This window comes from Octodon degus, unplaced genomic scaffold, assembly GCF_000260255.1.
Source record: "Octodon degus isolate 3935 unplaced genomic scaffold, OctDeg1.0 scaffold00079, whole genome shotgun sequence".
Classification (NCBI taxonomy): Eukaryota; Metazoa; Chordata; class Mammalia; order Rodentia; family Octodontidae; genus Octodon; species Octodon degus.
The window spans coordinates 8,247,356-8,271,084 of NW_004524655.1; the positions used below are offsets into that span (position 1 = coordinate 8,247,356).

At 48.2% G+C, this 23,729-nt stretch overlaps 1 protein-coding gene and 1 long non-coding RNA gene across 4 annotated transcripts in view; one reads left to right on the plus strand and one right to left on the minus strand.

Moving 5' to 3' along the window:
* Positions 1–23,729, minus strand: part of Wscd2 (WSC domain containing 2) — a 117,941-nt gene that overhangs the window by 28,450 nt on the left and 65,762 nt on the right. For all 3 annotated transcript variants that reach the window (XM_023721012.1, XM_004636286.2, XM_023721013.1), the window contains exons 3-4: positions 15,937–16,051; positions 12,006–12,190 (exon numbers count right to left, since the gene is read on the minus strand). In XM_023721012.1, the coding sequence (XP_023576780.1) occupies positions 12,006–12,190; positions 15,937–16,051 (300 nt within the window). The remainder of the gene's footprint in view (positions 1–12,005; positions 12,191–15,936; positions 16,052–23,729) is intronic.
* LOC111818094 lies at positions 8,191–23,532 on the plus strand. Its single transcript, XR_002822168.1, has 3 exons — positions 8,191–8,338; positions 17,537–17,543; positions 23,521–23,532. It is a non-coding gene; the product is annotated as an uncharacterized LOC111818094 (long non-coding RNA).

A 23,729-nucleotide genomic window follows, 5' to 3' on the forward strand; every position in this document is an offset into this window, starting at 1 on the left:
AGGTGGTATTTGCGCTAAAGACTTAGAGCAGTGAGGCGGGAACCCCAAAGCAGAGTGGGTGAGCCCTGAATCCAGCAGCAAGCTCGGTGGCAACCAGATGCCGCTCAGGCTGTGAGACTGGCTTTGCTCTCAGCAACCACAGGGCTCCCCTCCCTTCTAACTCCACTGGCATTTACTTCATCCATGGAGATGCCAGGCTACAGGCTGGGTGCTGTGGGTCCAATTAATCTCCACTGCAGCCACATGATGTAGTGGTTCCAAGCCCACCATTACCCTCTGCAGTGGGTCTTTCTGAAGTGCCTCAGCACCCGAAGTGCCTCAGCACCCCGCAGTGCAGCAGAGCTGTGTCAGGAGGGGTGAAGGATGTTTGGGCGAGTGTGTGTGTGTGTGTGTGTGTGTGTGTGTGTGTGTACATGGGGAGGAGGGGCTGCATGCGAGGGCAGCAGAGGACCCAACTGCTCCAAAGGTGTATCTGAGCAGCGGGGCTCAAGACCGAACATGTGTCTACCTCTGTGTGCACACAGTGTGTCTGGCTGTGTGCAAGAGTGTGTCTGTATGGCCATGTAGCTTGGATCCATCTGTCTGAACACTTGGGGCCAAACACTGAGGATGCAAGTGGGACTCTGTAGACCGTGTGCATCTGTGAATGGTGGGATACCTCTGCTCAGGCTGCTTTGCTGACAACAGACATCTGAGGCCATGCATGCCCTACTATGTGCTTCTGGAGTAGCCCGAATACTGTGCCAGACCTCCTTGGGCATGGGCCCTGCCAGAAGGTGCTGGTGCACAGGAAGCCAATAACTCCAGGGCCTCTCTGGGTTGCCTGGTGACTGGTATCTGCTTAGAGGGCTTCCTTCTTTGAGTGAAGGAAAAGATGAGCTTCAGCCACCCAAGCCCTTTCCTGGCCAGTTCAGTGCTGCCAGTGGCCCAACGCTTTTCAACCATCTTCTGAACAGCCAGTACCTAGCTGGAAGAAAATGTTTATTTTTCCCAGTATGAGGAGCAATAGAGTGGGCTGGCAGGGGATAGATAGAGGGTGAAATGAAGTAGGGGGACACTGCTGGAGTCCAGCCAGACTGGGTCTCTTCCCAAGATGCCAAGAGCACCTGGTGTCCACGCTAAGGATGCTGGTGTCTGTCTAGGCTGTTTCTGTGACAGCAGATCACACATCAGGGCCTGTGGGCAGCAAGAGTTGAAGAGAGACCTGGTGGCCTTTGGGACTCCCTGCTGTGAGGGGTCCCCGGCTCTGTTAGAGATTATCCTTGCTATAGGGTTGCCCTGCTGCTAAGGATCATCCATGCTGTTAGGGGTGCCCCTTGCATCTTGTCACAGGCATGACCTTGAGTGGCTGAAGGCATCATTTGGGGGCCACGTGCTTCCTGTCTGGAGCTCCATAGCCAAGGTCTCTGGCCTTCCGCTGCCCCCCACAGGGAATCTACTTGTCTGGGCACCCACTTCTGTGGCTCAGTGCACAATAGAGCCACATCAGTATGCATCACCAAATGATTTCAGGAGACCCAGCCCTGATCTGGGCCCCAGATGAGGTCCTGTGGCTGCTGATTCCACACCAATGGGCCATGGCACTGCCTTGACCCAATAGGCTTAAACCAGGCCAGTCCATGGAGCAGCAGAAAACTTGTGGCTAGGGGAGGCAAGTTCTGGTCTCCACTCCACATCTGCTCTCTGGAGCTCAGCGCTTTCACCTGCAGACCAAGCACCACTCCTTCATGTGGCATCCATCAGCAACTCCTGCTGCCCTTGTGTTTGACCACGGCCAAGTTTCCTTGTAGTTCAGAGCCTCAGTGTTCTCATCTCTAGAGCAGAAGCATAAGGTTTTGGCGAACCATTGAGAGTAAGTCATGAATGGGACTTGTGAGCTGCAGAGACTGAAGAGGGAGCAGCCATGTGCCTGTCTCCTGCCCTCTGTCCTTAGACTGAAAGGGGAGAGGCATCCCCACTCTGGCATTTCTTCAGGTGATTTCTTCCAGCCTGCATGGACACCAGGAGATCAGATTTCAGGAAGGCAAAGGAAGACTTGGTAGACTATGTCTGCTGAGATCAGTCCCCTCTTGATGGAAGAAGCTGCAAATAAGTCCTTGAATCTCCCTGCTTAGAGAAGAGGGCTAAACTGAATGCCTTGAATATAAAACGAGGTTTTCCTAAGCTTTATAGGGCTCCAGATAATCAGAAGCTAGTGCTGTGTGTCTGTCTTTGGTCAAGCGGTGGGCTGGGGTGCTGGTGGGGAGGGCAATATCAATTTCCAGCACAGTTAATCTCCCAGATGGAGGATCTTCCTGCAGTCAGCCTTTGGGAAAAACTGGGGTCAAGGAGGTCTTCCTAGTCCAACCAAAAGACTAGAGAACCTTCTAAACCAGCAAGGTTTATCTTGACTCCTGAGAAGCCAACTGGAGGTGGCCTTCACAATCTATACCTTAAAAATACAAATGGTGACCAGGACAAGTGATTCTTCCACTTCCTTCTTCCCCTCCATCTGTGATGTGAGTCACCTGGTTCTCCCCTTTGGTGGTGAGAAGCTCTCTCTTATCACCTTTTTCTTCTTGCAGTACAGAGGATGGAACCCAAAGTCCTCACCCTGAACCACATCCCTGCCCTTTTTTAATTTCTGAGACAAAAGTCTCGCTACATTGCCCAGTTGTCCAGACTGAGTTCAAACTTGAGATCCTCCACCTCCTTTTGCCTCCCAGGTGCTGGGATTATAAGCATGTGCCACCAGGCTCAGCATGTATTTGAAAATGAAGGTAAAGTGACCAATGGCTTCTCAGCCTTCTTGACAATCTCCCATGGAGTACAGTTGTGAGTTTCCACAGCAGCAGGATGTCATCTTTCTGTTTTCAGAACGCTCTGGTGCCCAGCAGAAAAGACATCAGTTTTAAGTCACACAGACCCGGGTTGGATCCTCACTGGGCTGGATGCTCTTGGGCAGGTGTTTTCACTTCCCTGAGCCTCCGTTTCCTCATTCATAAATGGGGAAGCAGCATATTGACCCTGAATGGCTGGGGTGGAAGTCATGAGATGGCACTTATAACACTGTCAGAGACCAGACAAGGATGTTGTCAGTATCACTTTCTGTTCCTTTCGCCATCACTCGTCCATGACATGGGAAGGGTGGCTCGATCTTCTGGGATAGACACTTCTGCTGCCCCATGTGCTGTGCATGTCCTCTACAGGATAGGCTCATAGCCCCTGTGACTGTGCGCTTTAGGTCCTGTGATGGACAAGCAGGACCTGCCAGAGCATTAACCTCCCAAGAAGCCATCTTTAGCCAATGAAAGGTCAGAATCATGCAAGAAGTACTGTGGCTTCCTGCCACGTGGATGGGGCACATCTGAAGCATGCTTTTCACTACTTTCCAAAGATCCCAAGTGGGGTTAGGCTGCAGTTGTCCTCTTGTCACCTCTTCTGTGAAGGACCCTGCCACTAGAAGTACATCTTGATGTCATTTCCTCATTTAGCCAAAGCTCACATCCTTGTGTCTGGGGAAGTGTAGTTAGACACCTTGGATCTTTCAGTATTTTTTTTTCATTTATGTATTTGGTATGCAGGCTCTTACTACACAGATCAGACTCATAGTGATCCTCCTCTTTTCAGCCTCCCAGCACTGGAATTACAGTCATTCACCACCACGCCCAGACTCAGTCACTGGCTCAGTATGCCCCACGGGGCCGGCATGGCATGTGGGACCAGGGATCAAACACTGATCCCTGGGCTTGGCAAAGCAGGTGCTTTAGTCTGTTGAGCTACCTCACTGGCCCTTATTGTTTAACTTATGTGGAAAATCCAACGTGGGGTTTAAGGCTGCTGTCATTCACAGCTCATAGCCCATACAAAAAGTACTCCCTTGAGCCATGCACTGCATGGCCCCCAGCAATGTCAGCACTCAGAGTTGCATCTTTCCAATGCCAAGCCCTTACTAAACAATAATAACAATGGTAATTAAATATCTGTTTACTGTACATCATTAGTTCTAGGTATGTTACACACTCAACTCTCACAACAACCTATGAGGTTGGCAATACTATTAATCTATTTTACAGGCAGAGACCCTGATAGTTAGCAAGATCTGATCCCTTTTCCAAGTCACACAGTGGGGAGCAGAGTTGGGATTTGACACCAATCTGGTTGGACATCACATTCTAGTTTCCTACCTCACTACTATACTGCAGGAGGCCTGCCCAATTCCAATGTGACAAGGCTCCAAATGCATGCAAATTTCCCAGAATTCTTTTCGGGTGCCCCCAGCAGGGGTTTGAGGATTGCAAAAGCCCATGCCCCACATTCTTACAATGTCAGCTCTTCATTGGCAGTCTAGCTGTGATGGTACATGACCTCAGCAGCTTGGGCTTTTTACTAACAAGAAGCAAGCAGAGAAACTGTTCACCGACTCTCTTTGCTGGGGGCAGACGAAGAAGAGGCCAGAACCAGCTGCAACTGCCTCTGAAGTCCTATTATCTCTTTGTTCTGGAGCTTCACAAAAATGAGGTAAATGTCACCAGGCATCAGCTTAGAGGCAGGTGTGGAAGAGTTCTCCTTGGTTTGAAAGAGGCCACTACCCCCTGGGTAATTAGGCCAAGCTCCACTGCATTAAAGATGCTGGTGAAAAAGAATGGCAGTGAGCTGGAAGCTGCTCATGGCTCGCTAGCCATCTATAATCAGAGAGAGAGAGAGAGAGAGAGAGAGAGAGAGAGAGAGAGAGAGAGGATGAATTGCATAAAGAGCCTCACTGTCCAAGGAAAATTCAACTGGCTATTTTTAGACATCACCATAGACTCCTGACAGCCGCTGGAAATTCAGATATCTCAAACTGGGTGCTTCTTGGGGTAAACTGGGGAATCTTCACTGAGAAGAAGTGGCCTTGCTCTGTTGCAGGTGCATACTAGTGCCTTTCAGACTCATCCCACTTGCTGATGCCAGCCACTGTGAAAGGTTGGATTCATCCCCATCTTACAGATGAGGCAGATGAGGATCAGAGAGTCGGTGGTTTGTTCAGGGTCAACACAGTGTGGGAGAGAGCTAGGGTAGGACTTAGTCTGTCTCAATCCAAAACCTGCATTGTCCCCAGTGTTTTCCTGCCTTCTTGGATTTTGTTGAGGAAAGAAAAGCAAATCAATCCTCCCTGTTTATGATTAGGGAAAATCTTTTTCTATTACCTTGTTCTTACACAGAAAAACCTATGAATTGTAAAATTTGGGCATCCCAGACACATACCAAAAGGAAGAAGTTTAAGGAGGGAGAACAAGACACATTCTGCCCAAGAAAATGTGACTGTACTGAACTGTCTGAGGCTTCCCTCAGAAGTAGTTGGAATGTCCTCCTGGTGATAATGAAACAAAAGCATTATACAAAATTCTTCTATCTTTTGGGGACAAAAACAAAATCACCAGAACAACAGCACACAAAATCCACCATGTAAGAGACAGGGCACAAGTTCAGCATCTGTTTTTCCAGTGAAAACTTTGAAAAAAGCCACTTTTTTTCCCACCAAGGTCAGCGACAATAGTAAAAGGAAGAACTTTGGGAAGTGTTCTTCAATCACAGGATCACAGTTTCACTAAAATGCGGTCAGCACCATGGACAGCCACCCATTTTTCCAGCCCAATCAAGTTCTTTGCATCTTTCTTTCTTTCTTTCTTTCTTTCTTTCTTTCTTTCTTTCTTTCTTTCTTTCTTTCTTTCTTTTTTTCTTTCTTTCACTTTTTTCCCATAATTTTATTGAGAGACAAATAGCAATGAGACAGTTTCAAATCAAATTGGTATGACAGTTTCAATAATTAACACATTGCGTACTCTCTTCCTAGTGGTTATTTGCTGTACAAGATGCAGACATGATATCCTATTTACAAACACTATTAGAACAAATCCCTCTATTCATTAAGAGAATATAACTATATATCTATCCTAACCATTTTGAATACACAGATACAAAATGGACATTCATCTGTATCCCCTTTTTTGTTTAGTTCCGTTATTTGAATCTTATAGGTGTGTTAAATCAGCAAAATATTCTAAAAGAGTCCAGTACTCCATAATAGTATTGGGTCTTCCGCTTCACTGGCAATGTCAGAAATTGTTGACCTGAGTCCCCTACAGCTCAACATAACAGCATGGCTTTACTTCTTATACTTCGTTTTCATACTTTTCTGCTGGATGTTTAAGACCAAGATAAAGCAAGACCTATGCATATTTCTAATGAGCCTCACAAGACCCTTTCAGGCAAATGGAATTCCTTGCCACAGCCTATGAAGTCACGATGTCCTCAGATCACCAGCAGGTCTCTCCCTCTGGGAGGAGAACTCCTCTTGCTGACACAGTTAGCAAACTGCTGTGAAAAATTAATCCAACTACGGAGGAAGTCCATTTCTTGGTTCTTTTGTAGTAAAGGCAAAGAGTCCGCATGCCTGAGAGTCTCTGTCAAGGCAGAATAGCAGGGTGCTGTAGACATTTGCTCTGCCAACCTAGTAATGTTTTGCTACAATAGGAACAGCCCAGCACCTCAGAGACACGTCAGCTGGCTCTCTGCACCAAGCAGATGCCTAAAGCAGTGTATTGCTTGGGAGTTAATAAGCTTCCTTTGGATTTTCCCAATCAGAAAGAGTTCTGTGCCACTGCACAGGGAAATACTATTAGAAGACAGAGTTAATACCAACTAATGACTCTCCCAATGGAATCTGGTTTCCACCATATCTGTTTCCTGGCAGTTTTATTCATTTCTCTGCCCAATGTGATACATACCAGGGACATGTGCATGTGACTTGGAAGGCGTGGGGATCAAGGGTCAGGAAATAAAGAAAAAAGAGGAATTGGGGTCTGGGAAAAAAAGGACTTAAACTGGAGTTCAGGAGTACCCCCATAAAAAGTAATCCATTTCAAGGAGTCAGGTATTTAGAATGCTGCAGTCAGAGGACACCCAGGTTGGAGGTCAGAAACCAGAGTCTCAGCCCAGGATCAGTCTGAAAGAGGCACTGAAGCAGTGGAAGTCATAGCTGCCACTCATCTCCTGAAATTAAATTGAGGCTATTGTGTACTCAACCCCTGTTGCCCGTTTTTCTCTCCCATCCCTTCATGACTTACTTGGAGCCTAAGCATCCTCCCTTCTCCATCACAAGATCTTATGTATCTTTATTTTTTATGTGGCACCAGTTTTATTTCAGAAAGAAAGTTTGTAAGCCTGGGTCTGTTGTGTCAGGTCCTGGGGCCTCTGGCTTCTCACTTGACCTTTGTTTATGGAACTTTTGTCCAGAAAAGATGGTCTTGTCCCCAAGAGCTTCCTCAATCCTCATGGGTTGGTTGTATTTGGCCAGGTGCTCTGAGTGACATGGGGCACCGGTCTTGATCTGTCCTGTGCAGAGCCCCACCATGAGACCAGCAATGAACATGCCCTCAGCCTCCCCAAAGTGGTGGCTCACCATCACCCCCCCCCCCAGCCATTAGATTGAGCCAGTTTGCAGGCCTGTAGAGACTCAGTTACCAAGATGGTCTGATTAACCTTCAATGGTAGGCAGTTGCAGGCCTTCTTCTCAACAGCTTGTGTAATTCTCTTGGGGCTGGTAACTGTAAGATCAGCCCCTACGATCTGGAGGTCCATCCATGAAAGGAACAATGTCTATGTGGCCCAGTCATCCTGGTCAAAGGTGCTCAGTGGACACCATAGCAAAGTTCTTAATGAAGTTCTTGCACAGTTCCCCATGCTTTTCCCCCATGATGTGCCTGGAAGGGTAGTTAGGTGACTTGAAGTCAAGATTGTACCTCCCACTCTAGTAGAATTCAGATGCTGCCACATCCATGCCCATCACCACCTTGTGTGAGTAACCAGCTGCCTGGATAGCCATCTTCAGCAGCTCCAGGGCCTCATTGTTCTCCAGGATGTTGGGTACAAAGCCACCCTTGTCCTCAACATTGGTGGCATCCTTCCCATACCTGGCCTTGATGACCCTCTAAGGTGGTGGCAGACCACAGCACCAATGTACATGGCTTCCTTGAAGGAGCTGGCTCCCACAGGCAGAACCATGAGCTCTTGCTTGACCATCTTGTTTCCAGCACACGAGGCCCCATTGGTCACAGGCCCTGGGAGTCAGGATTCTCAGATCTTCAATGTGTTGGTAGAGTGGGACTCCCTTCTCAGCTGCTCCCACCTTACACACTGCCAAGGACACACCCAGGGTGGAACTGGCCCCAAACTTGGACTTATTCTCGGTCCTGTCCAGCTCAATCATAAACTTATCAACATTTTCTTGATCCATGATGCTTAGTTTCTTTTCCAGCAGAGGAGGGCTTAGAGTCTTGTTGATGTGCTCCACCACCTTCAGCATTCCTTTCCCCAGGTATTGGGATTAGCCTTCCTCTCTTAGTTCTAGAGCTTCATAAATATCCATGGAAACTCTACTAGGCACAGTTGTTTGGAATCGGCCCTTGGCTGTGTGCAGGTCCATCTCCACCATTGGATTGCCTTTGGAATCCAGGATTTCTTGGGAAAAGATTTCTGCATGGCCATAGCTGTAGGACAGCAGGTGGGAGTGTCTTATGTATCTTTCAAAGCCTTCATCAAATGCTTTCTCTTCTTTTGAGCCTTCCTCTGGGACTGTTTGAATTAGCCACTTCTGCTCTCTGTGCCTCAGTTGCCACGTGTGTAAAATGGTGACATCAATCAGGATCATGTTCCCAACATGGCACTCAGCCCATTACCTTGGCTAGCTCTGGATTTTTGCCCATGGCTAGAGTACCTGGATTCCCCATTCATATGCAACTTTAGAATGAGATTCAGCTCAAATTCTTCTTTTTGGCTTCTGCCATCCTCCGTTTATATCTTTGGTGGCTGGCCAGTTCCAGTGGTACTGGGCCTGTTGTCTGCTAGATGGTGACTTCCTTGAGGACAGAGGCTATGCTTTATTCTGCACTGAGGCTCTCCATACCTAGTCCACATGGGAGCTCATCAAGTGCTCTGGTTCAGGAGAAGCTGCCTCGGGTCCCCAATGGACCTATCACTCTGCATCTGCCTTTTCACCCAAAGTGCCCCTACTATGGTCTCAGTCATGGTGGCCTTGCAGTTCATAAAGCTTAGGTTCTCCTTTGGAGTCTCCAGCTGCAGGTGCCCAGGCTTCAAACCTAGTATAACCACCATTCAGAGCAACTAATGACCTAAGCTAAGCTTGGGGCTCAACTCCTAGAAGAAATGACTGACTTCTTGGACATAACACAAAGATGCTTTGCTCAGACAGTGTAAAGCCCCAACCAGGGCAATTCCACCAGACTGGGGAACCAGCAGCATCTCTGCCAGCCTCTATGGCCACCCAGCCATCCCACTGCAACGCCAGCAAGACACACCCATTATGAGAGATCCCCATGTGTGTTGAGGCTTACATGATTCAGCTAATTGAATAGTATTTGATGGCCCATGAACATGCCATTATCCTTCCATTGAGTGGTCACAACAGTGTGCATGGATGGTTAGGGGAGAGAGGGAAAGACAGAGATGGAGAGAGGGAAGGAGGAAGGGAGGGATAGAGAGACAGACAGACAGGCAGGCAAGCAGGAAGGCAGGCAGGCAGACAGACAGACAGACAGACAGATGGAGAGACAGATGGGCAGACAGACCATATCTCCAGCCTTCTGAACATTAACCAATGGAATGTCTGGCTGGTGACGTATACAGCCCAAACCTGATTACCTGTCTCTGCCTCAGCCACAGCATATTTCAGCGACAGAAGTTTTTCTCTAAACACCCCTGATTTTTGAGGTCATCTCTTCAGAAGGTCAAAGAGCCTCCCTTAAAATAAGTTGAATATTGGCACAAAGGGGATCGGTTGTGAGGGTGATAGATCTGCCATGAAGTAAAAAATTCAGAATACTCAATTGTCGTCTCAGTGTACCCTGGGGGGTGGGGCAGGCCCAGGGATTGAACCCTCAGACCCTGTGCCTGCTTGCAGGTGCTTTAAATGCTTGCAGGCACTTTAACTCAGATTGATGTTATGGTTTTACTAAAAATCAATGAGCAGTTTGCCTTTTTTAATTTGATACAATTATATGCTTTAGTTCCAATTCTTCAGTTTGAACCAATCTTTAAGAACCACTTAGAAATTTGTTAATCCAGTAAACTTTTTTTGCAGAACCAGGGATTGAACTCAGGCCCTTGTGCTTGCCAGGGAAGCGCTTATTCCACTGAGCCATCTCCCCGGCCCCCAGTAAACTTTTATGTAGGTTAAAAGAAGCTCCAGTAGTGTAATCGGTTAGCGCGCGGTACTTATATGTAGGTTAATTATGTTAATGAATCTCAAAATGTATTGATTGATTGATTGATTGATTGATTCACTCATTCATTCAATGACTGTTGTGTTTTAGGGACAGCAGTAGAAGGGAAGAATATTTGCATAGATAAAAATATTTTTCCATCCCCATCTCTTATGATTAAACAAGAGCAACAAGAAAAAAAAAAACATCATGACACAGCTAAACTAGAAAGCCCCAGTGTGGACACTCTCTGGCCTGGATTTCACCTGCCACCTCTATCCTCAGCCAACCAGGCCTTCAGACCCGAACTGAGCTGACCTTGGGGGAGGCTGATGGTGTGTCTGTTTTTGGGAATTGGCAAGCTTGCCAGTTGATTGCACTCTCCAGTCTATTTACTGCAGAGCAAAGCTTGAAGGGGCTTCAGAAGTGCACAATTAGAAACACTGAACATATCAAGCAATGCAGTTTCACAACTAATGAAATTCACATAGGAGTGACCTTTCTCTGCACACAGACATTAACTTTCTGCAAACTGACCTGTGTGGACAGAACTATACTTTGGGCAACAGTGACTGGGATTCAGTCTCATTCAAAGTATGGACTCAGCTCTTCAGAAATGCAGAATCTCGTGGACTTGTTGAACCAGACTACATGGAAACAAGCTCCTTGAGGGAATGTCAGGCACAAACAAATCGGAGAAGCACTGGCCTAAAGCTTAGAGATGTCTGTGTTCTGGTGCCTGTCCCTACCTCTGCTCTCTGCACTGATGCTCTGGTCAGGGTGGGGTAATCTCCAGAAAGCCCAGGCCTCCAACCCTCATCAAGCCCACCGGTCCATCTCATTGGTCTGAAGGTCATCTGGAGTCACTCTGGGAAACCACCAAGAGATCCCCTTCTGAGCACGGTAACTGCAAGTCAGCAATGGTTTGCCAGTGTGTAGAACAAGACTCTGTGGTCTTTGGCAAATTTACTCAACTTCATTAAGTCTCAGTCTCCTCATTGTAAATAGGTATGAATAACAATGATAATTACCTGAAACAGGGAAGCCAAGTAAATTGGGCACATTCCTATCCACCCACCCATCCAACTATCTACCCATCTATGTCATGTTGGGGAAGGGCCCCAGGACCCCTTCCTGCATGTTAGGCTACTGTGCTACCACTGAGCTGCCCCCTAGGCTCCCTCACCTTGGGAAGGGGACAGTGATGGGACAAATGATCCCTGTCCTCTCCTTCTACCTTCCCCTTTCCTGGGGTTGGAAACCAGAATGTTTTTTATAAGGCTCAAACCCAAACCACAAACAAAGCCCCAATGAACTGTCCCAGAGACTCAGTTTCCTTATCTGTACAATGGGGACAGGTAAACGCTAGTGTCAGTTGGGAGGGCCATTGTGAAGATCAGATATGCTGGTTGATAGAAGATGCTCAGAAAAGGACAAGAGCTTTGTGTTGTCACTGTCATAGCTGTCATTGTTATCATTGTTGTCATTAGAGACAATCTGCTCTGAGAAAAGCAGGAAGGACAGGCACAGTGTAGGGCCCAACTCAGCTTTAGAAACAAGAAGATAGGTCAGAAAGGGGGGTGCATCTGGTGCAGGAGGCAGGCGGGAGCAGGGCAGTGGGATGTGGAATTTGCTGGGATAGAGGCTGGCCTTGGAGGCAAGGCTGGGGTGGGACAGTGGAGGTTCAGGGGACAGGAGCCAGGGAAGGTGCAAAGCAGAGATCGGTGCTGAGAGCTAACAAACAGGCAGGGCCGACTCACGTACACCTGCGGGCTGACTCCTGCGCCAGCTGCAGCCTGTAGACCGACAGGCGGTTGGCCCCGCCACACACGCTGCCGCGCTCGCCCTTGCACTCCATGTCGCACTCGGCCTCGCTCACGTTGGCTGCCTGGATCTTATGGCCGCAGTAGCACTCCGCACCGAACTCCAACCCGGCGTGCAGGTAACCCCTGGGGGAGGCTGCTGTCAGGCAGGGCAGGCACCACTACGGAGCCCAAGGAAGAGGAGGAAGAGGGCACACAGATGGGGGCAACAGACAAAGACCCTACCGTGTGTGGAGGCAAGCTGGTGAGGGACCTTCTGGAGACAGGGGGCCTAGGGACTGGGAATCTGGGCTGGGAGGAGGAGAGCCAAATGGAGGCAGGGAGGCTGAGGAGTTAGGAGGAGTTAGGAAGACTTGGAGGGACAGGGAGACCCAGGGTGGGGGGCCAGAGCACCCCAGGGACCATCTGCCTTCCCTCTGCCTGATGGGTTACACACCCTACACATTCACCCACATAGGTACACCATGTCCTCAGCATACCCATCTGCATGTGTCACCACCAGGAGGGTATGATACACGCACACAGGAATGCACACAGGCTTGCACGCATGTGCACAAGCAAGCACGCATGCACACACACAAACACGCATGCATTCCTGATCCTGTGGTTCCCCATCTCACCCTGCCACCGGTCGTCCTTGTAGGAGACAGGAGACTTTCACATCTGCAGAGTCCACCCACTTTGTTCCAAAAAAGTCTCCCAGGAATGATGTCTTGGAGACAGTCTAGGGCAAGGTGAGGAGGCAGGAACTCTCCTGGTCCTCAGGAAATGGCAAACTGAGCTCACTCACATGTGTAGCCAAGGAAGAAATTCCTTCCCCTAAAACAAAAAATTCCAGACACTGCAAGGTTCTCAGCTCTTTGTTACACAGCCTTGGAATCCTTTCCTAAAAAGGCTCTTAGTGAATACTCAATCTGTAAACAAATGAAGAGCGCTGCTTGCTCTGGCTCTGGGGTGGTTGTGGAAGAAGAGGATGCACAAGTCCCACATAGTTTCTTCATCCGCTGTGGCCTCTGGGACATTCTCCAGTGGGCTCTTTGTGGAACAGCCTGCAAACTGGAGGTCCCATGAGGAGCCCCCAGTGCACACTGTCAGCTCGTATCTTACTCTGGATCACAGTACACTGGCTAGAGGGGCTGACCCACCCAGACTCATGCCTCTATACATGCCATGGCGACATGGGGTGACAGGTGACATTGCTTCACCTACCTGCCCCCCCAGGAAAAGGTAGCCAGAGCAGCATAGGTAACTGAAGCCTCTTGGCATCTGACTCCCAGCAAAATCCTGGGGCTCAGCCACACTCCTTCGCCTACCTGCCTTGGTCTTTCTCTTTCACCCCTGGTTCTTGCAGGTGGGGAACAGAGGTAGGGGAACCCATGCAAGACAGGATTGGAGATCTTCTGGGCCAGGGAAAGAGCAAGGATGCCAGCAGATCTGCTGGAGCAGTAGGTTGGTGCTTCTAAAATATGTTCATCGATGCTTGAGCACTCCTCCCTGTAAGGAGTGGAGTTCAAATTGCTTCCTCATTGTGAGCTTGGGCTGGACTTAGTGACTGCGGATGAATAGACAGTAGAAGAAAGGCACTGTAGTTCAGATCTTGAGTGTCTCTCAAAGGCCCATGTTGGAGGCTTGGTCCTTGGAGCATTGCCCTCTAGAGGTGGTAGAGCCTTTACAATGTTGGACCTACTGGGCCATCCTTAGGAAGCTGAGGCATGACCTTGAAGAGCCTGGAGGACCCCTTTCTCTTCCTTTCATTTGTTACTCAGCCAAGAATTAAGGAGTTTTGCTCGACCATGTGCTCCCACTGTGATGTGCTGCCTCATCACAGGCCCAAGCAATGGGGGAAATTGATCAGGGATCCTCTACACTCATGAGTCAGAGGAACCTGTGCTCTGTATAAATTAACGGCATTGGTGTATTTTATTATAATTAGGGAAAGCTGACTAACACAGATAGTTACTGAGATGCTATGACTTGGATAGGCTTTAAGAGTTCCTCAAGGGCCCACAGGCTAAAAGCTTGGTCTCAGGGTGTTGGGATTAGGAGGTGGTGAAACCATTGAGAAGTGAGTCCAGTAGAAGGTCCTTGGGTCATTGGGGGATGTGGCCTTGAAAAGGATTAAGGGACTGCTCGTGCAATCCTTGGCGGTTCCTGGGAGGATTGTTATAAAAGGAGCAGCCCCCCACCCCCCATCTGATTCCTGCTTCAAGGTATGATGTTTCCTGCCACACATCCTGCTGTAAATACTTTAAAAACCCCTATCCACTCTTCAAAACCCAGCTCAAAGTCTCGCTTCTGTAATTTGCCCTGAACCTTCCACGTGGAGCTCTGTATTTCTTCCCCCTGCAGGACTCCCTGCTCCTGTGTAGCATTTCCTGTTCCATGTATCCATCATGCCTAATGAATGTCTCCAGTCCCATTTCCTCACCTGTGGAATGTGATTTACACTATTCCTGCCTCATAGGGATATTGTGAGATTGAAGACCCCTCTGTTTTTCTTTTCTTCTTTTTAAATTTTGAGACCAGGTCTTATTAAGTTGCTAAATTGCCCTGGCAGGCTTGAACTTGCCATCCTCCTGTCTCAGCCTCCAATAGTGCTGGATTATAAGCACCTGTCATGATGCCCGGCTTGTCATCACCTTTGAGATGTCTTTTTTAACACCAGCAGGTGACACCTCCTCTGCATTCCCAACTTTGCCAGAACCTCATATCCATGTTTATCTCCCCAGGGTCCTTTCTGACCACCCCTCTGTCTCCCCTTCCAGGCTGTAAGCTCCATGAAGGGAGGCACTGTGTGTACTTCATCTCCATTGCCCCACAACTTTGCAAATCAATGAACATATCTACATCATCCAGGACTTGCGGTCCTTTCCCAGGGAGGCAGGGTCCTGGACTTAGCACCTCAGTGGCAGGCTCCTCAGGCAGCTGATTGTGTTTCCTAATTGGGGACAGCAGGGAGCATCCTGCAGTGACCACTCTCAGTGACCACTCGCTTGCCCATTTCCACACCAGCCATGGAACTGAGATCAGCCGAGCTTGTCACCACCAGTGCCTGCTGGCTGGAGTCCATAGGTGAGCAGATGAGAGGCCTCCTCATGAGCTTCCATAGCTTCAAAGGACCCCAGAGGCAAAAAGAGGAGATTGGCTCAGCTTCACAGCACCCCAGAGACTCCGCTCACCAACGCTTTGGGGACTCCTCCATTCTCGAAAGGCCAACTCCCCCCACCCACACCTGAGCATGACCTAATTAAAACTGTATCTTCTTAGGTTGGAAATGCTGTCTGTATACGTGAGTGTTTCCCCCTTTAGATTTCCCCATCCCCAAGCCCTTTGCTCCCTTCCTTCACTCAGACATCTGCAGGCATGCGCATGCTCAGTCACGCCCTGGGAAGTGGAGTGCAGCTCCTCCTAACCTTGTACACTGTCAGCGCAGTGCTGCGCCTTCAGCAACACAGTCAGCTACCCACACACACAAGCACAGTCCTGGACCCTTGCACACAATTTCACACAGCCTTCTTCATACACCACAAAATTATTGAAATATCAAGTATTGGTGCTGAGCTCACAAACATGGCCCAACTTCCTTACATGTTGAATACCACAAACTCACTCCCAGGCACACGCGTGAACACACACACACACACACACACATCTTACAGTTACACTATCACAAACTCCCATAGGCCAACCCTTAAACAATCCTGCTCATTCACCTGTATGTAAATTTGTACACACACATGCACACACTGGTGTCACATCTCATGGTCAGGGTTCACCCTCGGACGTGGCCTCCCACAGCAAGATGAACACCAAGGCGGGAGCATGAAGAGGAAGGCATTGGGCAGATCAGTCTGGGGGTATCAGGGCCCTACCTTTCCGCACAGTTGTCCTGGCAACGGAAGATGGTCATCTTTTTGTAGTCAAAGAAGGACACACCTCTCAGGGCTCGGCTCTGTGTGTCGTCCAGGTAGCAGCCGATGTACTTGGCTTTGGGGAAGGCAGAAAAGTCAGAAGTGGCTGGGGACAAAGCTGACAGGGTTACAAGAGGAAGCCTCGGTGTGCTCTGCTGTTGGACAGTGGCCTTGTTGAGATTTTGGTACCAATTTCTTCCTCTGGGCAGAAGGAAGAAGGATACAGGCCCTGGCAGAGGCTGGTCCAACAGCTGGGCAGTGCTGTGACCACAGGCCTTGGGGACTGACCAGGAGGAGGAGGGACCATCCTGTGGATAGGGATCCAGCCAACCACTCAGGGTTTCCTGGTGACAAGTGGGTGCCCAGGAACCAAAACTGTTGGGTTTCAAATTATTTTTTTAAAATTCAATCACAAACCATGTATTCAAGGGCCAGGAAGATGGCTCAGTAGAATAAGCGCTTGCCTGGCAAGTGCAAGGGCCTGAGTTCAATCCCCAGTTCTGCCCAAAAAACCCAAAACAACAACAACAACAACAACAACAACAACAACAACAACAACAACAAACCCAAAAACAAGCCAAACAAAAAAGCCATACATTTAATTTTCTTAAAGTACTTCATGGTAAATACACAAGATAGAACTCTATAGTTTATGCAGTCTTTTCCCATTTCTTCTTAAAAACCTTCTTTATATTATCTGGCTTCAGTAAGTGTATTATATGCATTTTCTTACTGAATCCTTACAGTCACCCCATGAGAATATTATTCCCTCTCTGTCCAGAGGGGGAAACCAAGACCCAGAGAGGTTAAGTCACTAGTTCAAGGTTCACAGCTTTTATGTCTGAAAGCAGAGCCAGAGCCAGGCATTGTAGCTCCAGAGCACACAACCTCAACTGCTTGCTTCCTGAACTAGGAGGCCTCTGCAGCGCTCCATACGAAGCAGGGACATTGGAATCTTCATGCTCTTTACTTAGAGGGCTAGAAAGTGGAGTGGCCTGCCTGAGACCTGCAGCTCACTGGTGGCCACGCAGAATTAAATCCGGGTCTGTAGGACTTCCATCAACTCTTCCCACTATTCCACTGGAAGCAATGGAAGGTTGGGGTAGATCAGTCAGCTCTTGGAATGACATGGTCCTCACAGAGAATGATGGAGGGCAGTACTAGCTGCCACTGGTGACTGGCCCTGGCTGGACTGCTGTTCATTTCCTGTAGTAAGAAGCAGGGTCCAGCAGAGGCTGCAAGCTCAACCAAATCACTGTGCCCCTTCGCACTGGAAATTGGTCTTGACTCAGCTACCTTAGGTTTCTTTCGAAAGACAGCAATGATCTCCTGCACTAAGAACGGTCCATCTTTAAAGGAAACATGGCACCCCTGGAGCAGGTGCACCAGACAGTGACAGCTCTAGAGGGCCAGCAATTTGTCTTTGTGTTTTCTCTACAACAAGCACCACCCTATCTGTTTCAGCGAGGGTCAGAGCTGGGAGAGAGAGCTTCCCGGCTGTGTGGAGAGGGCTTCACACTCGCATTAGCTCAGGAGCTCACTGGAGGACTGGGAGCCCAAGGTACAGGGTGGGAGGAGCAGAAGGAAAAGGGGGTGGGAAGAAGGGGGAGGGGAGGGAAGGAAGAAGGGGGGAGGAGAGTGGGGGAGAGGGGAGGGAGGGAGGGAGAATAGAGAAGGGAGGAAAAGACAGAGGGGAGAGAGGTTGGTCTGTTTTGCCAACCTGAGATCTTTATCATCAAATCAACAAATTGCATGAGAGTAAGAGAGAAAAAAACCTAATATACTGGGCATCTGCCACATACTATTTTACTACAGGCAGTGTCCCTTCTTTGTTTTGTCTGTTAGCAGTACTGGAGATTGAACTCAGGACCCTGTGCATGCTAAACAAGTGCCCTAACATTGATTCCCACCCCTGGTTCTTTTTTTTAAATTTATGTATTTGGTACAGGGTCTCACTATGCAGCTCAGACTCCTAGTGATCCTCCTGTTGTCAGCCTCCCCAGCACTGGGATTCCAGGCGTGGGCCACCACACCTGGACTCAGTTGCTGGCTCAGTGTGCCCCGGGGCAGGGCCAGCACAGCATGCAGTATTCCACCCCCAATTCTATTGCATTACAGATGTTTACTGCTCACCAGCTTATGAACCCAATTGCATAGGTGAGGAAAAGGATCGCTCTGACTCTTCCAGCTGTCAGCCTACAAGTGAGTCTTATTTTGAGCCTGTGGTGTATGCTTTGATAGGTAACTCTTTGTGTTACTTCTGGGTTCTCTTTGTGAAATGAAATGGGAAGCCGTGCCATCTTCCCGAGGTCCTGGGGCTCACGAGTTGCTCACTTCAAGCCCCCATCTGTTGTCCAATCACTTCACACTTGCAGAGTTTTGCTCCCTTTAGACCCACAGGTTTCAAGATTGGCACGAGCTACTGAAAGGTCTGAGAGGAAGGATACTAGTACCCGAGGTGGTCCCAGAGCTGGAGGCAACATGCCTTTGGCTGGTCTTCTCTTAGGCTGAGAGTAGGTGCACTTGGCTACCTACAGAAACATGATCCCAACAGGTGAGATTTTCATGATGTAGTTGATGGGAATGAACACACGTGTGAGAGGTTAACTGTAGTGGGTACCTATTTGTGCCTCCAAAGTACCCCTTCCCCGTTGTTCTACTTGCATCCCTTCCCTGCTTTACCCCTGGGATACATTGCCCTGGGCAGGGACGGTCAATCACAGTATGTGCGCCCACCTGGGTATTGCCTCCAGGGAAGGGCATGTGACCCATTCATTCTGAGTTCTTATGGATAAGGCAGGAGAAAAGACATCTGCCTCTCCTGACTGATAATGCTGGCATTCTGTAAGGCCAGACCTACCAGCAGTCACATCAGGCCCCAAAACCACTCTGCGTAGAAAGACAACAAGCTAATGGCAGAGATGGGTAGAGATGAGGTAGAGAGGAAATATGGTATATTTTCCTTTTGAGCTTAAGCTAGCTCAAGTTGGTTGTTGTGTCCCTTGCCACCTGGAAGGCAGTCCCATATGCTGACACTCAAGCTAAGCAACATGCTAGAGTCCACCCAAGAGTGAGGGTCTGAGACCAGGTCCATGACTAGGCCTGTATATTCCAAAGCCCCTGCTTCCCATGTACCATCCTAAGCCACGGCCTGGGAAGTCATGCCTGCACCTCCTACAGACTCACCCTTGGGAGAAGAGCCAGGCTTTAATGCCCCGTCTCCCCCAGTGCCTGGGATTTTAAATGCTGCACTGCTTCCATCCTCACCCTCCACTGGCCTGAGACGTCCCACACAACAGGTGCCCGTAGATTTGTTGAGTGACTCAGTGACCCTCTGTTTTCCTGTCTGTTGACAGGAGGTATAGGAAGACACACAGTCCTTCATTAATGCTTTGAGGAACATGGGCATGTAAACACATGATGGCTTGGTGAATGGGCTGAGCTCTGTGGGTCAGAAAACAAACAAGGAGCGTGTTTCCTACCTGTCTCAGGAAAGCCCTGCGACCCCTTCCCTGCTGGCCTTTAGTGCAGGCTGTGAGCATATGGCATCATCCCTGTCCTAGGAGTTTTTGCAGCCTGCTGAGCTCATCACTGTGGTTATGGCCAGGCCACTAACACCCTCTTCTGCCCTTTCCCGGGGATCTACCTCCAAATCCTGCTGTGGTGGCAGAATGTCCTGGAGACAGGGAGGTCAGCTATGTAAAGCAGGGACAGAATCACAGGCCACTCAAGGGCAGTTTAATAGCCAAGATCACACGATCTATCAGCTTGTCTCCACAGCGACCCAGAGACTGCTGAAGTAGCAAATTTTCCCGGACTGAGCTATCTATTTGAAGCCCAGAAACCAGCATCCCAGGCACCCTCCTGGTGCTGTGGGGCTTTCTCCTTTTTCCTTTAGTTTTTTTCTTTTACTCCAATTAATCTTTCCATGAAATTTTGCTATCTCTGATAGAGGCAATTTGTTAAAAAGGCAGCTAAGCACAAACTAATTTGTATGCCTCTGATTTATTGTTTGTCACTGGATTCACAGAGAGAGGCATCTCTTTTGCTTCGGAGGAAAGCAAAAGAGGATGATGTTATAGTGGTTGCAAAAGAAGACTCAACTTTTTCCTTTTCTTTTTCTTTTTTTTCCCAAGGCTGGAAACTGAATCTAGGACCTTTGCACTGAGCTGCATTGCAGCCCTTTTTATTTATTTATTTTATTATTTTGGAACAGGACAGTTCCACAGGCTTAGCTTGACCTTGTGCTCCTTCTGACCCTACTCTCAGAGTGCTGGGATTATAAGCACATTCTACCATGCCGGGTTTATCCAAACTCCAGGAAATATGATTTTCCCACTTGAGAAGTGGAAACAAACATTTGACTAGAGGTGTTATCAGTTGAATTTTCCTGCTCCTATCCCAAGAAAAGACACGTGGAAGTCCTAACCTCCAGAATTTCAGAATGTCACCTTATTTGAAATAAAGTCACTGTATACATAACTAAGTCATAAGGCCAACCTGGAGCAGAGTGGGCCTCAATCCAGTATGATTGGTGGCCTTATAAGAAGATGGCCACGTGTGAGACGCAGGTGCAAGAGGACCACCTTGCAAAAAGGAAGGAGAGGCTGGAGCAGCACAGAACATGGCCACACCAATGCCTTGATTTGGGCATTCCAGTGTTCCGGAGTGTGATAGGAGAAATCTGTTTTAGGCTCCCAACAGCCACTGTCGAAAGCACGTTATCACTAAAACTGCCATTAAGTGAAAGGAATCTATGTGATGAACCAAATACAGGTCCTGGAATAGACTAGAAACCTGAGAAATAGTTGTTACTGTAGGGGCTTCCCCAACATCCTGGAAGGGGCTCCTCGAGCTGACTGCCAGTGCTCTCTGGGATTCCGTATGCAGGGGGTGGCATTCGTGGCCCTATGTAGGTGTCACTGGGGTGGAGCGATACGCCATTCACTCTGGTCCTGAGGCTGAGCTTCGCGTGTGCTCACTAGGGGCCAGCTGGGAACGATCCACAGACGGGTCTCTCCCTGGGCATCTGGAAGTTTCTCCCCTCCGGATGCTCTTCTCAATGACTTTCTCAGGACTATCCATTTTTTTTTTTCAAATTGGATGCAAACTGACTCATTTTAGAACACTTTCTTAATACAACAAAATGGGGGTGTGATGAGAAAGCAGGAAACACTATATGCAAAATGTATGCCTTGAAGGAGAGGTAGGAGAAGGAAGGGAAGAAGGAAAGAAAGAGAATAGAAGGAAAAATGGAAACAAATCTTTTGTAAATAAGGAGGGAAAGGGAAGTTGAAGGGGGGGGGGAATGAGGGAAAGGAAGCATCAAGACTAAGTCCATGCCATGAATGTTATCATTATGTATCTCTGAAATGTACCAATAAAAGTAATTTTAAAAATAGTATAGCTGGGGCCGGCCAGATAGCTCAGTAGACTAAAGCACCTGCTTAAGCAGAGTGCAGTGGCTGGGGTTTGACCACCGGCATGCTGTGCTGGCCCCCATGATGCACTGAGATGGTGACTGAGACTGGGCCTGGTGGCGCGGGCCTGTAATCCCAGTGCTTGGGAGGCTGAAAACAGGAGATCAGTACAAGTCCAATCTACATAGTGAGATCCTGTAGACCTTGTACTAAATACATTAAAAAAAAAAAGTATAGCTAGCTTAGTGCGCACCAGAGTCTAATCAAATAGGGCACACTGGCCAGGTGCAACAGATTTAAGGACACTCAGACCACCCGAGTTCCCCAGCTGGAGAGCCCTGGGTAAATTGCTTAACCTCTCCATTCCTGAGTTTCCTCCCTGTTATATGAAGTTCGCACCAGTTCCTGAAGATTCCAGAAAGTGACAGATTCATAGTGCTCAGAGTAGTGCCTGCCACTTGCACACTCAGCTTCCTGCATGAGCATCACAGTAGCGACCTGATGGTAAATACTTTTTCAGCCTAAGAGAAGACTGACTCGCAGAGAGGAAAGACCTGCCCCAGGCTGCACAGCCAGCAAGTTGCAGAACCGGGACTCCTACTTGGTGTGGCTGCTCCAAGCTCCAGCTCTGACAAGGATGGCTGAGGCAGCTGGCCTGGCTGTAGGTGCAGCTGCACCAGGGCCTCCGCACTTCCTGCCCAGCTCCAGCCCCGCCTGGATGCGGCTCCTTCCCTTCCCTCCCCCCTGGCCTATGGTGGGCTCTGAACTTTGTACAGCTTAAGTCCTGCACCACCATGTCCAGCAGAGCCCTTGCAGGCTTTGGAGAAAGCCAAACATATTTAGCAACAAGTCAGAGAAGTGTCCCGTTTTTATTAGTGTTGATCTAATAGGTTGTCTCTATTCGTTGAATTTTGAGTAAGTTCACAGAGGACAGGCTGGATTTCTGTCTTCCTAATAAGAATGCCTCATCTCCAAGGCGGCATAGCGAGAGCCCTGAGATAGGGCTACTTTATTGTGTTCCCCTTCTTTTCACTTTGCATTTCATGTAGTAAAATTGCTGGCCTGGGATGGAGGAAGGGGTTAGAATAATATAGAAGAAGTGACCCAGGCTTCAGAATTAAACAGATCTTGTTTTAAACCTCAGTTTTCTAACTGTCTACTTGGGTAGTTCAGGGTAAGTGAGTTTCAGTTTTACTGCCTGTGAAATGGGATAATAGTAATCTCTGACTGTTGAAGCAATGAAATAGTTCTAACATGGTATAATCCATGAGAACCCATTCAGTAGGTTTTTTGTTTGTTTGTTTTCTTTTGTTTTTGTATTTTACGGAAGGGTCTACAGGGTGTTCAGGGTCTCACTACTAGATTGGACTCACAGTGATCTGCCTGTTTTCAGCCTCCCAAGAGCTGGGATCACAGGCATGCACCACCACATGCAGTCTCAGTTGCTGTCTCAGTGAGCCCCAGGGGCGGGGCTGGCATGGCAGGCACGGGGACTGAACCCCCAGGTGCTTTAATCTGCTGAGCTATTTAGCCAGCCCTCTTTTTTTTTTAATGTACTATTTTTTTTCCAGTACTGGGGATCGAACTCGGGATCTGACACTTGTCAGGCAGGCAGTTATGCCACTGAGCTATCTCCCAGCCCCAGTAGCTATTAACTAAGAACAACAGCAATTCTTAGATGATCTATAATGAATCAGAAGATGTGATAAGGATTTTACATATATAATTTCATGAAGATGATATATGAAAAGCAATGGGAATAGTGGCCACTATGAAGTAGTTGCTCAAGAAACGGGAATATTGTAATCAGTGGTGATATGCACAGAAAGCCTTCCTTGGTACTCATGAGCAGTGGGTTCCCGGAGCCCTATGGGAACCCAAATCCGTGGATGTTTATGACCTAACATACGATGGTGTAGCATTTTCATATAATCCACATACATCCTTGTGACTATTTAGGTCACTTCTAGATTAGTTATAGGACATAATACAATATCATGGCTATGGGAATTGTCACACTATATTGTTTAGGAATAACATGAAGAAGAAGTTTGTATAATAATTGGCACAACCTTTCTCCCAAATATTTTCTATTCAGGGTGGGTTGAATTTGAAGGTGTATGAGAGATACGGAAGACTGGCTGTATTTAATTCTTAGTTTTATTTTATTATTTTTATTTATTTATTTTGGTGGTACCAGGGATCGAATTCAGGATCTTGCACTTGCCCGGCAGGTGCTTATTCCACTGAGCTACCTCCATGGCCCCCTGTATTTAATTCTTGCAAAAAATGTGAGATGTTACTATTTTGTGTGAATCAATTTCATGTGCTGTA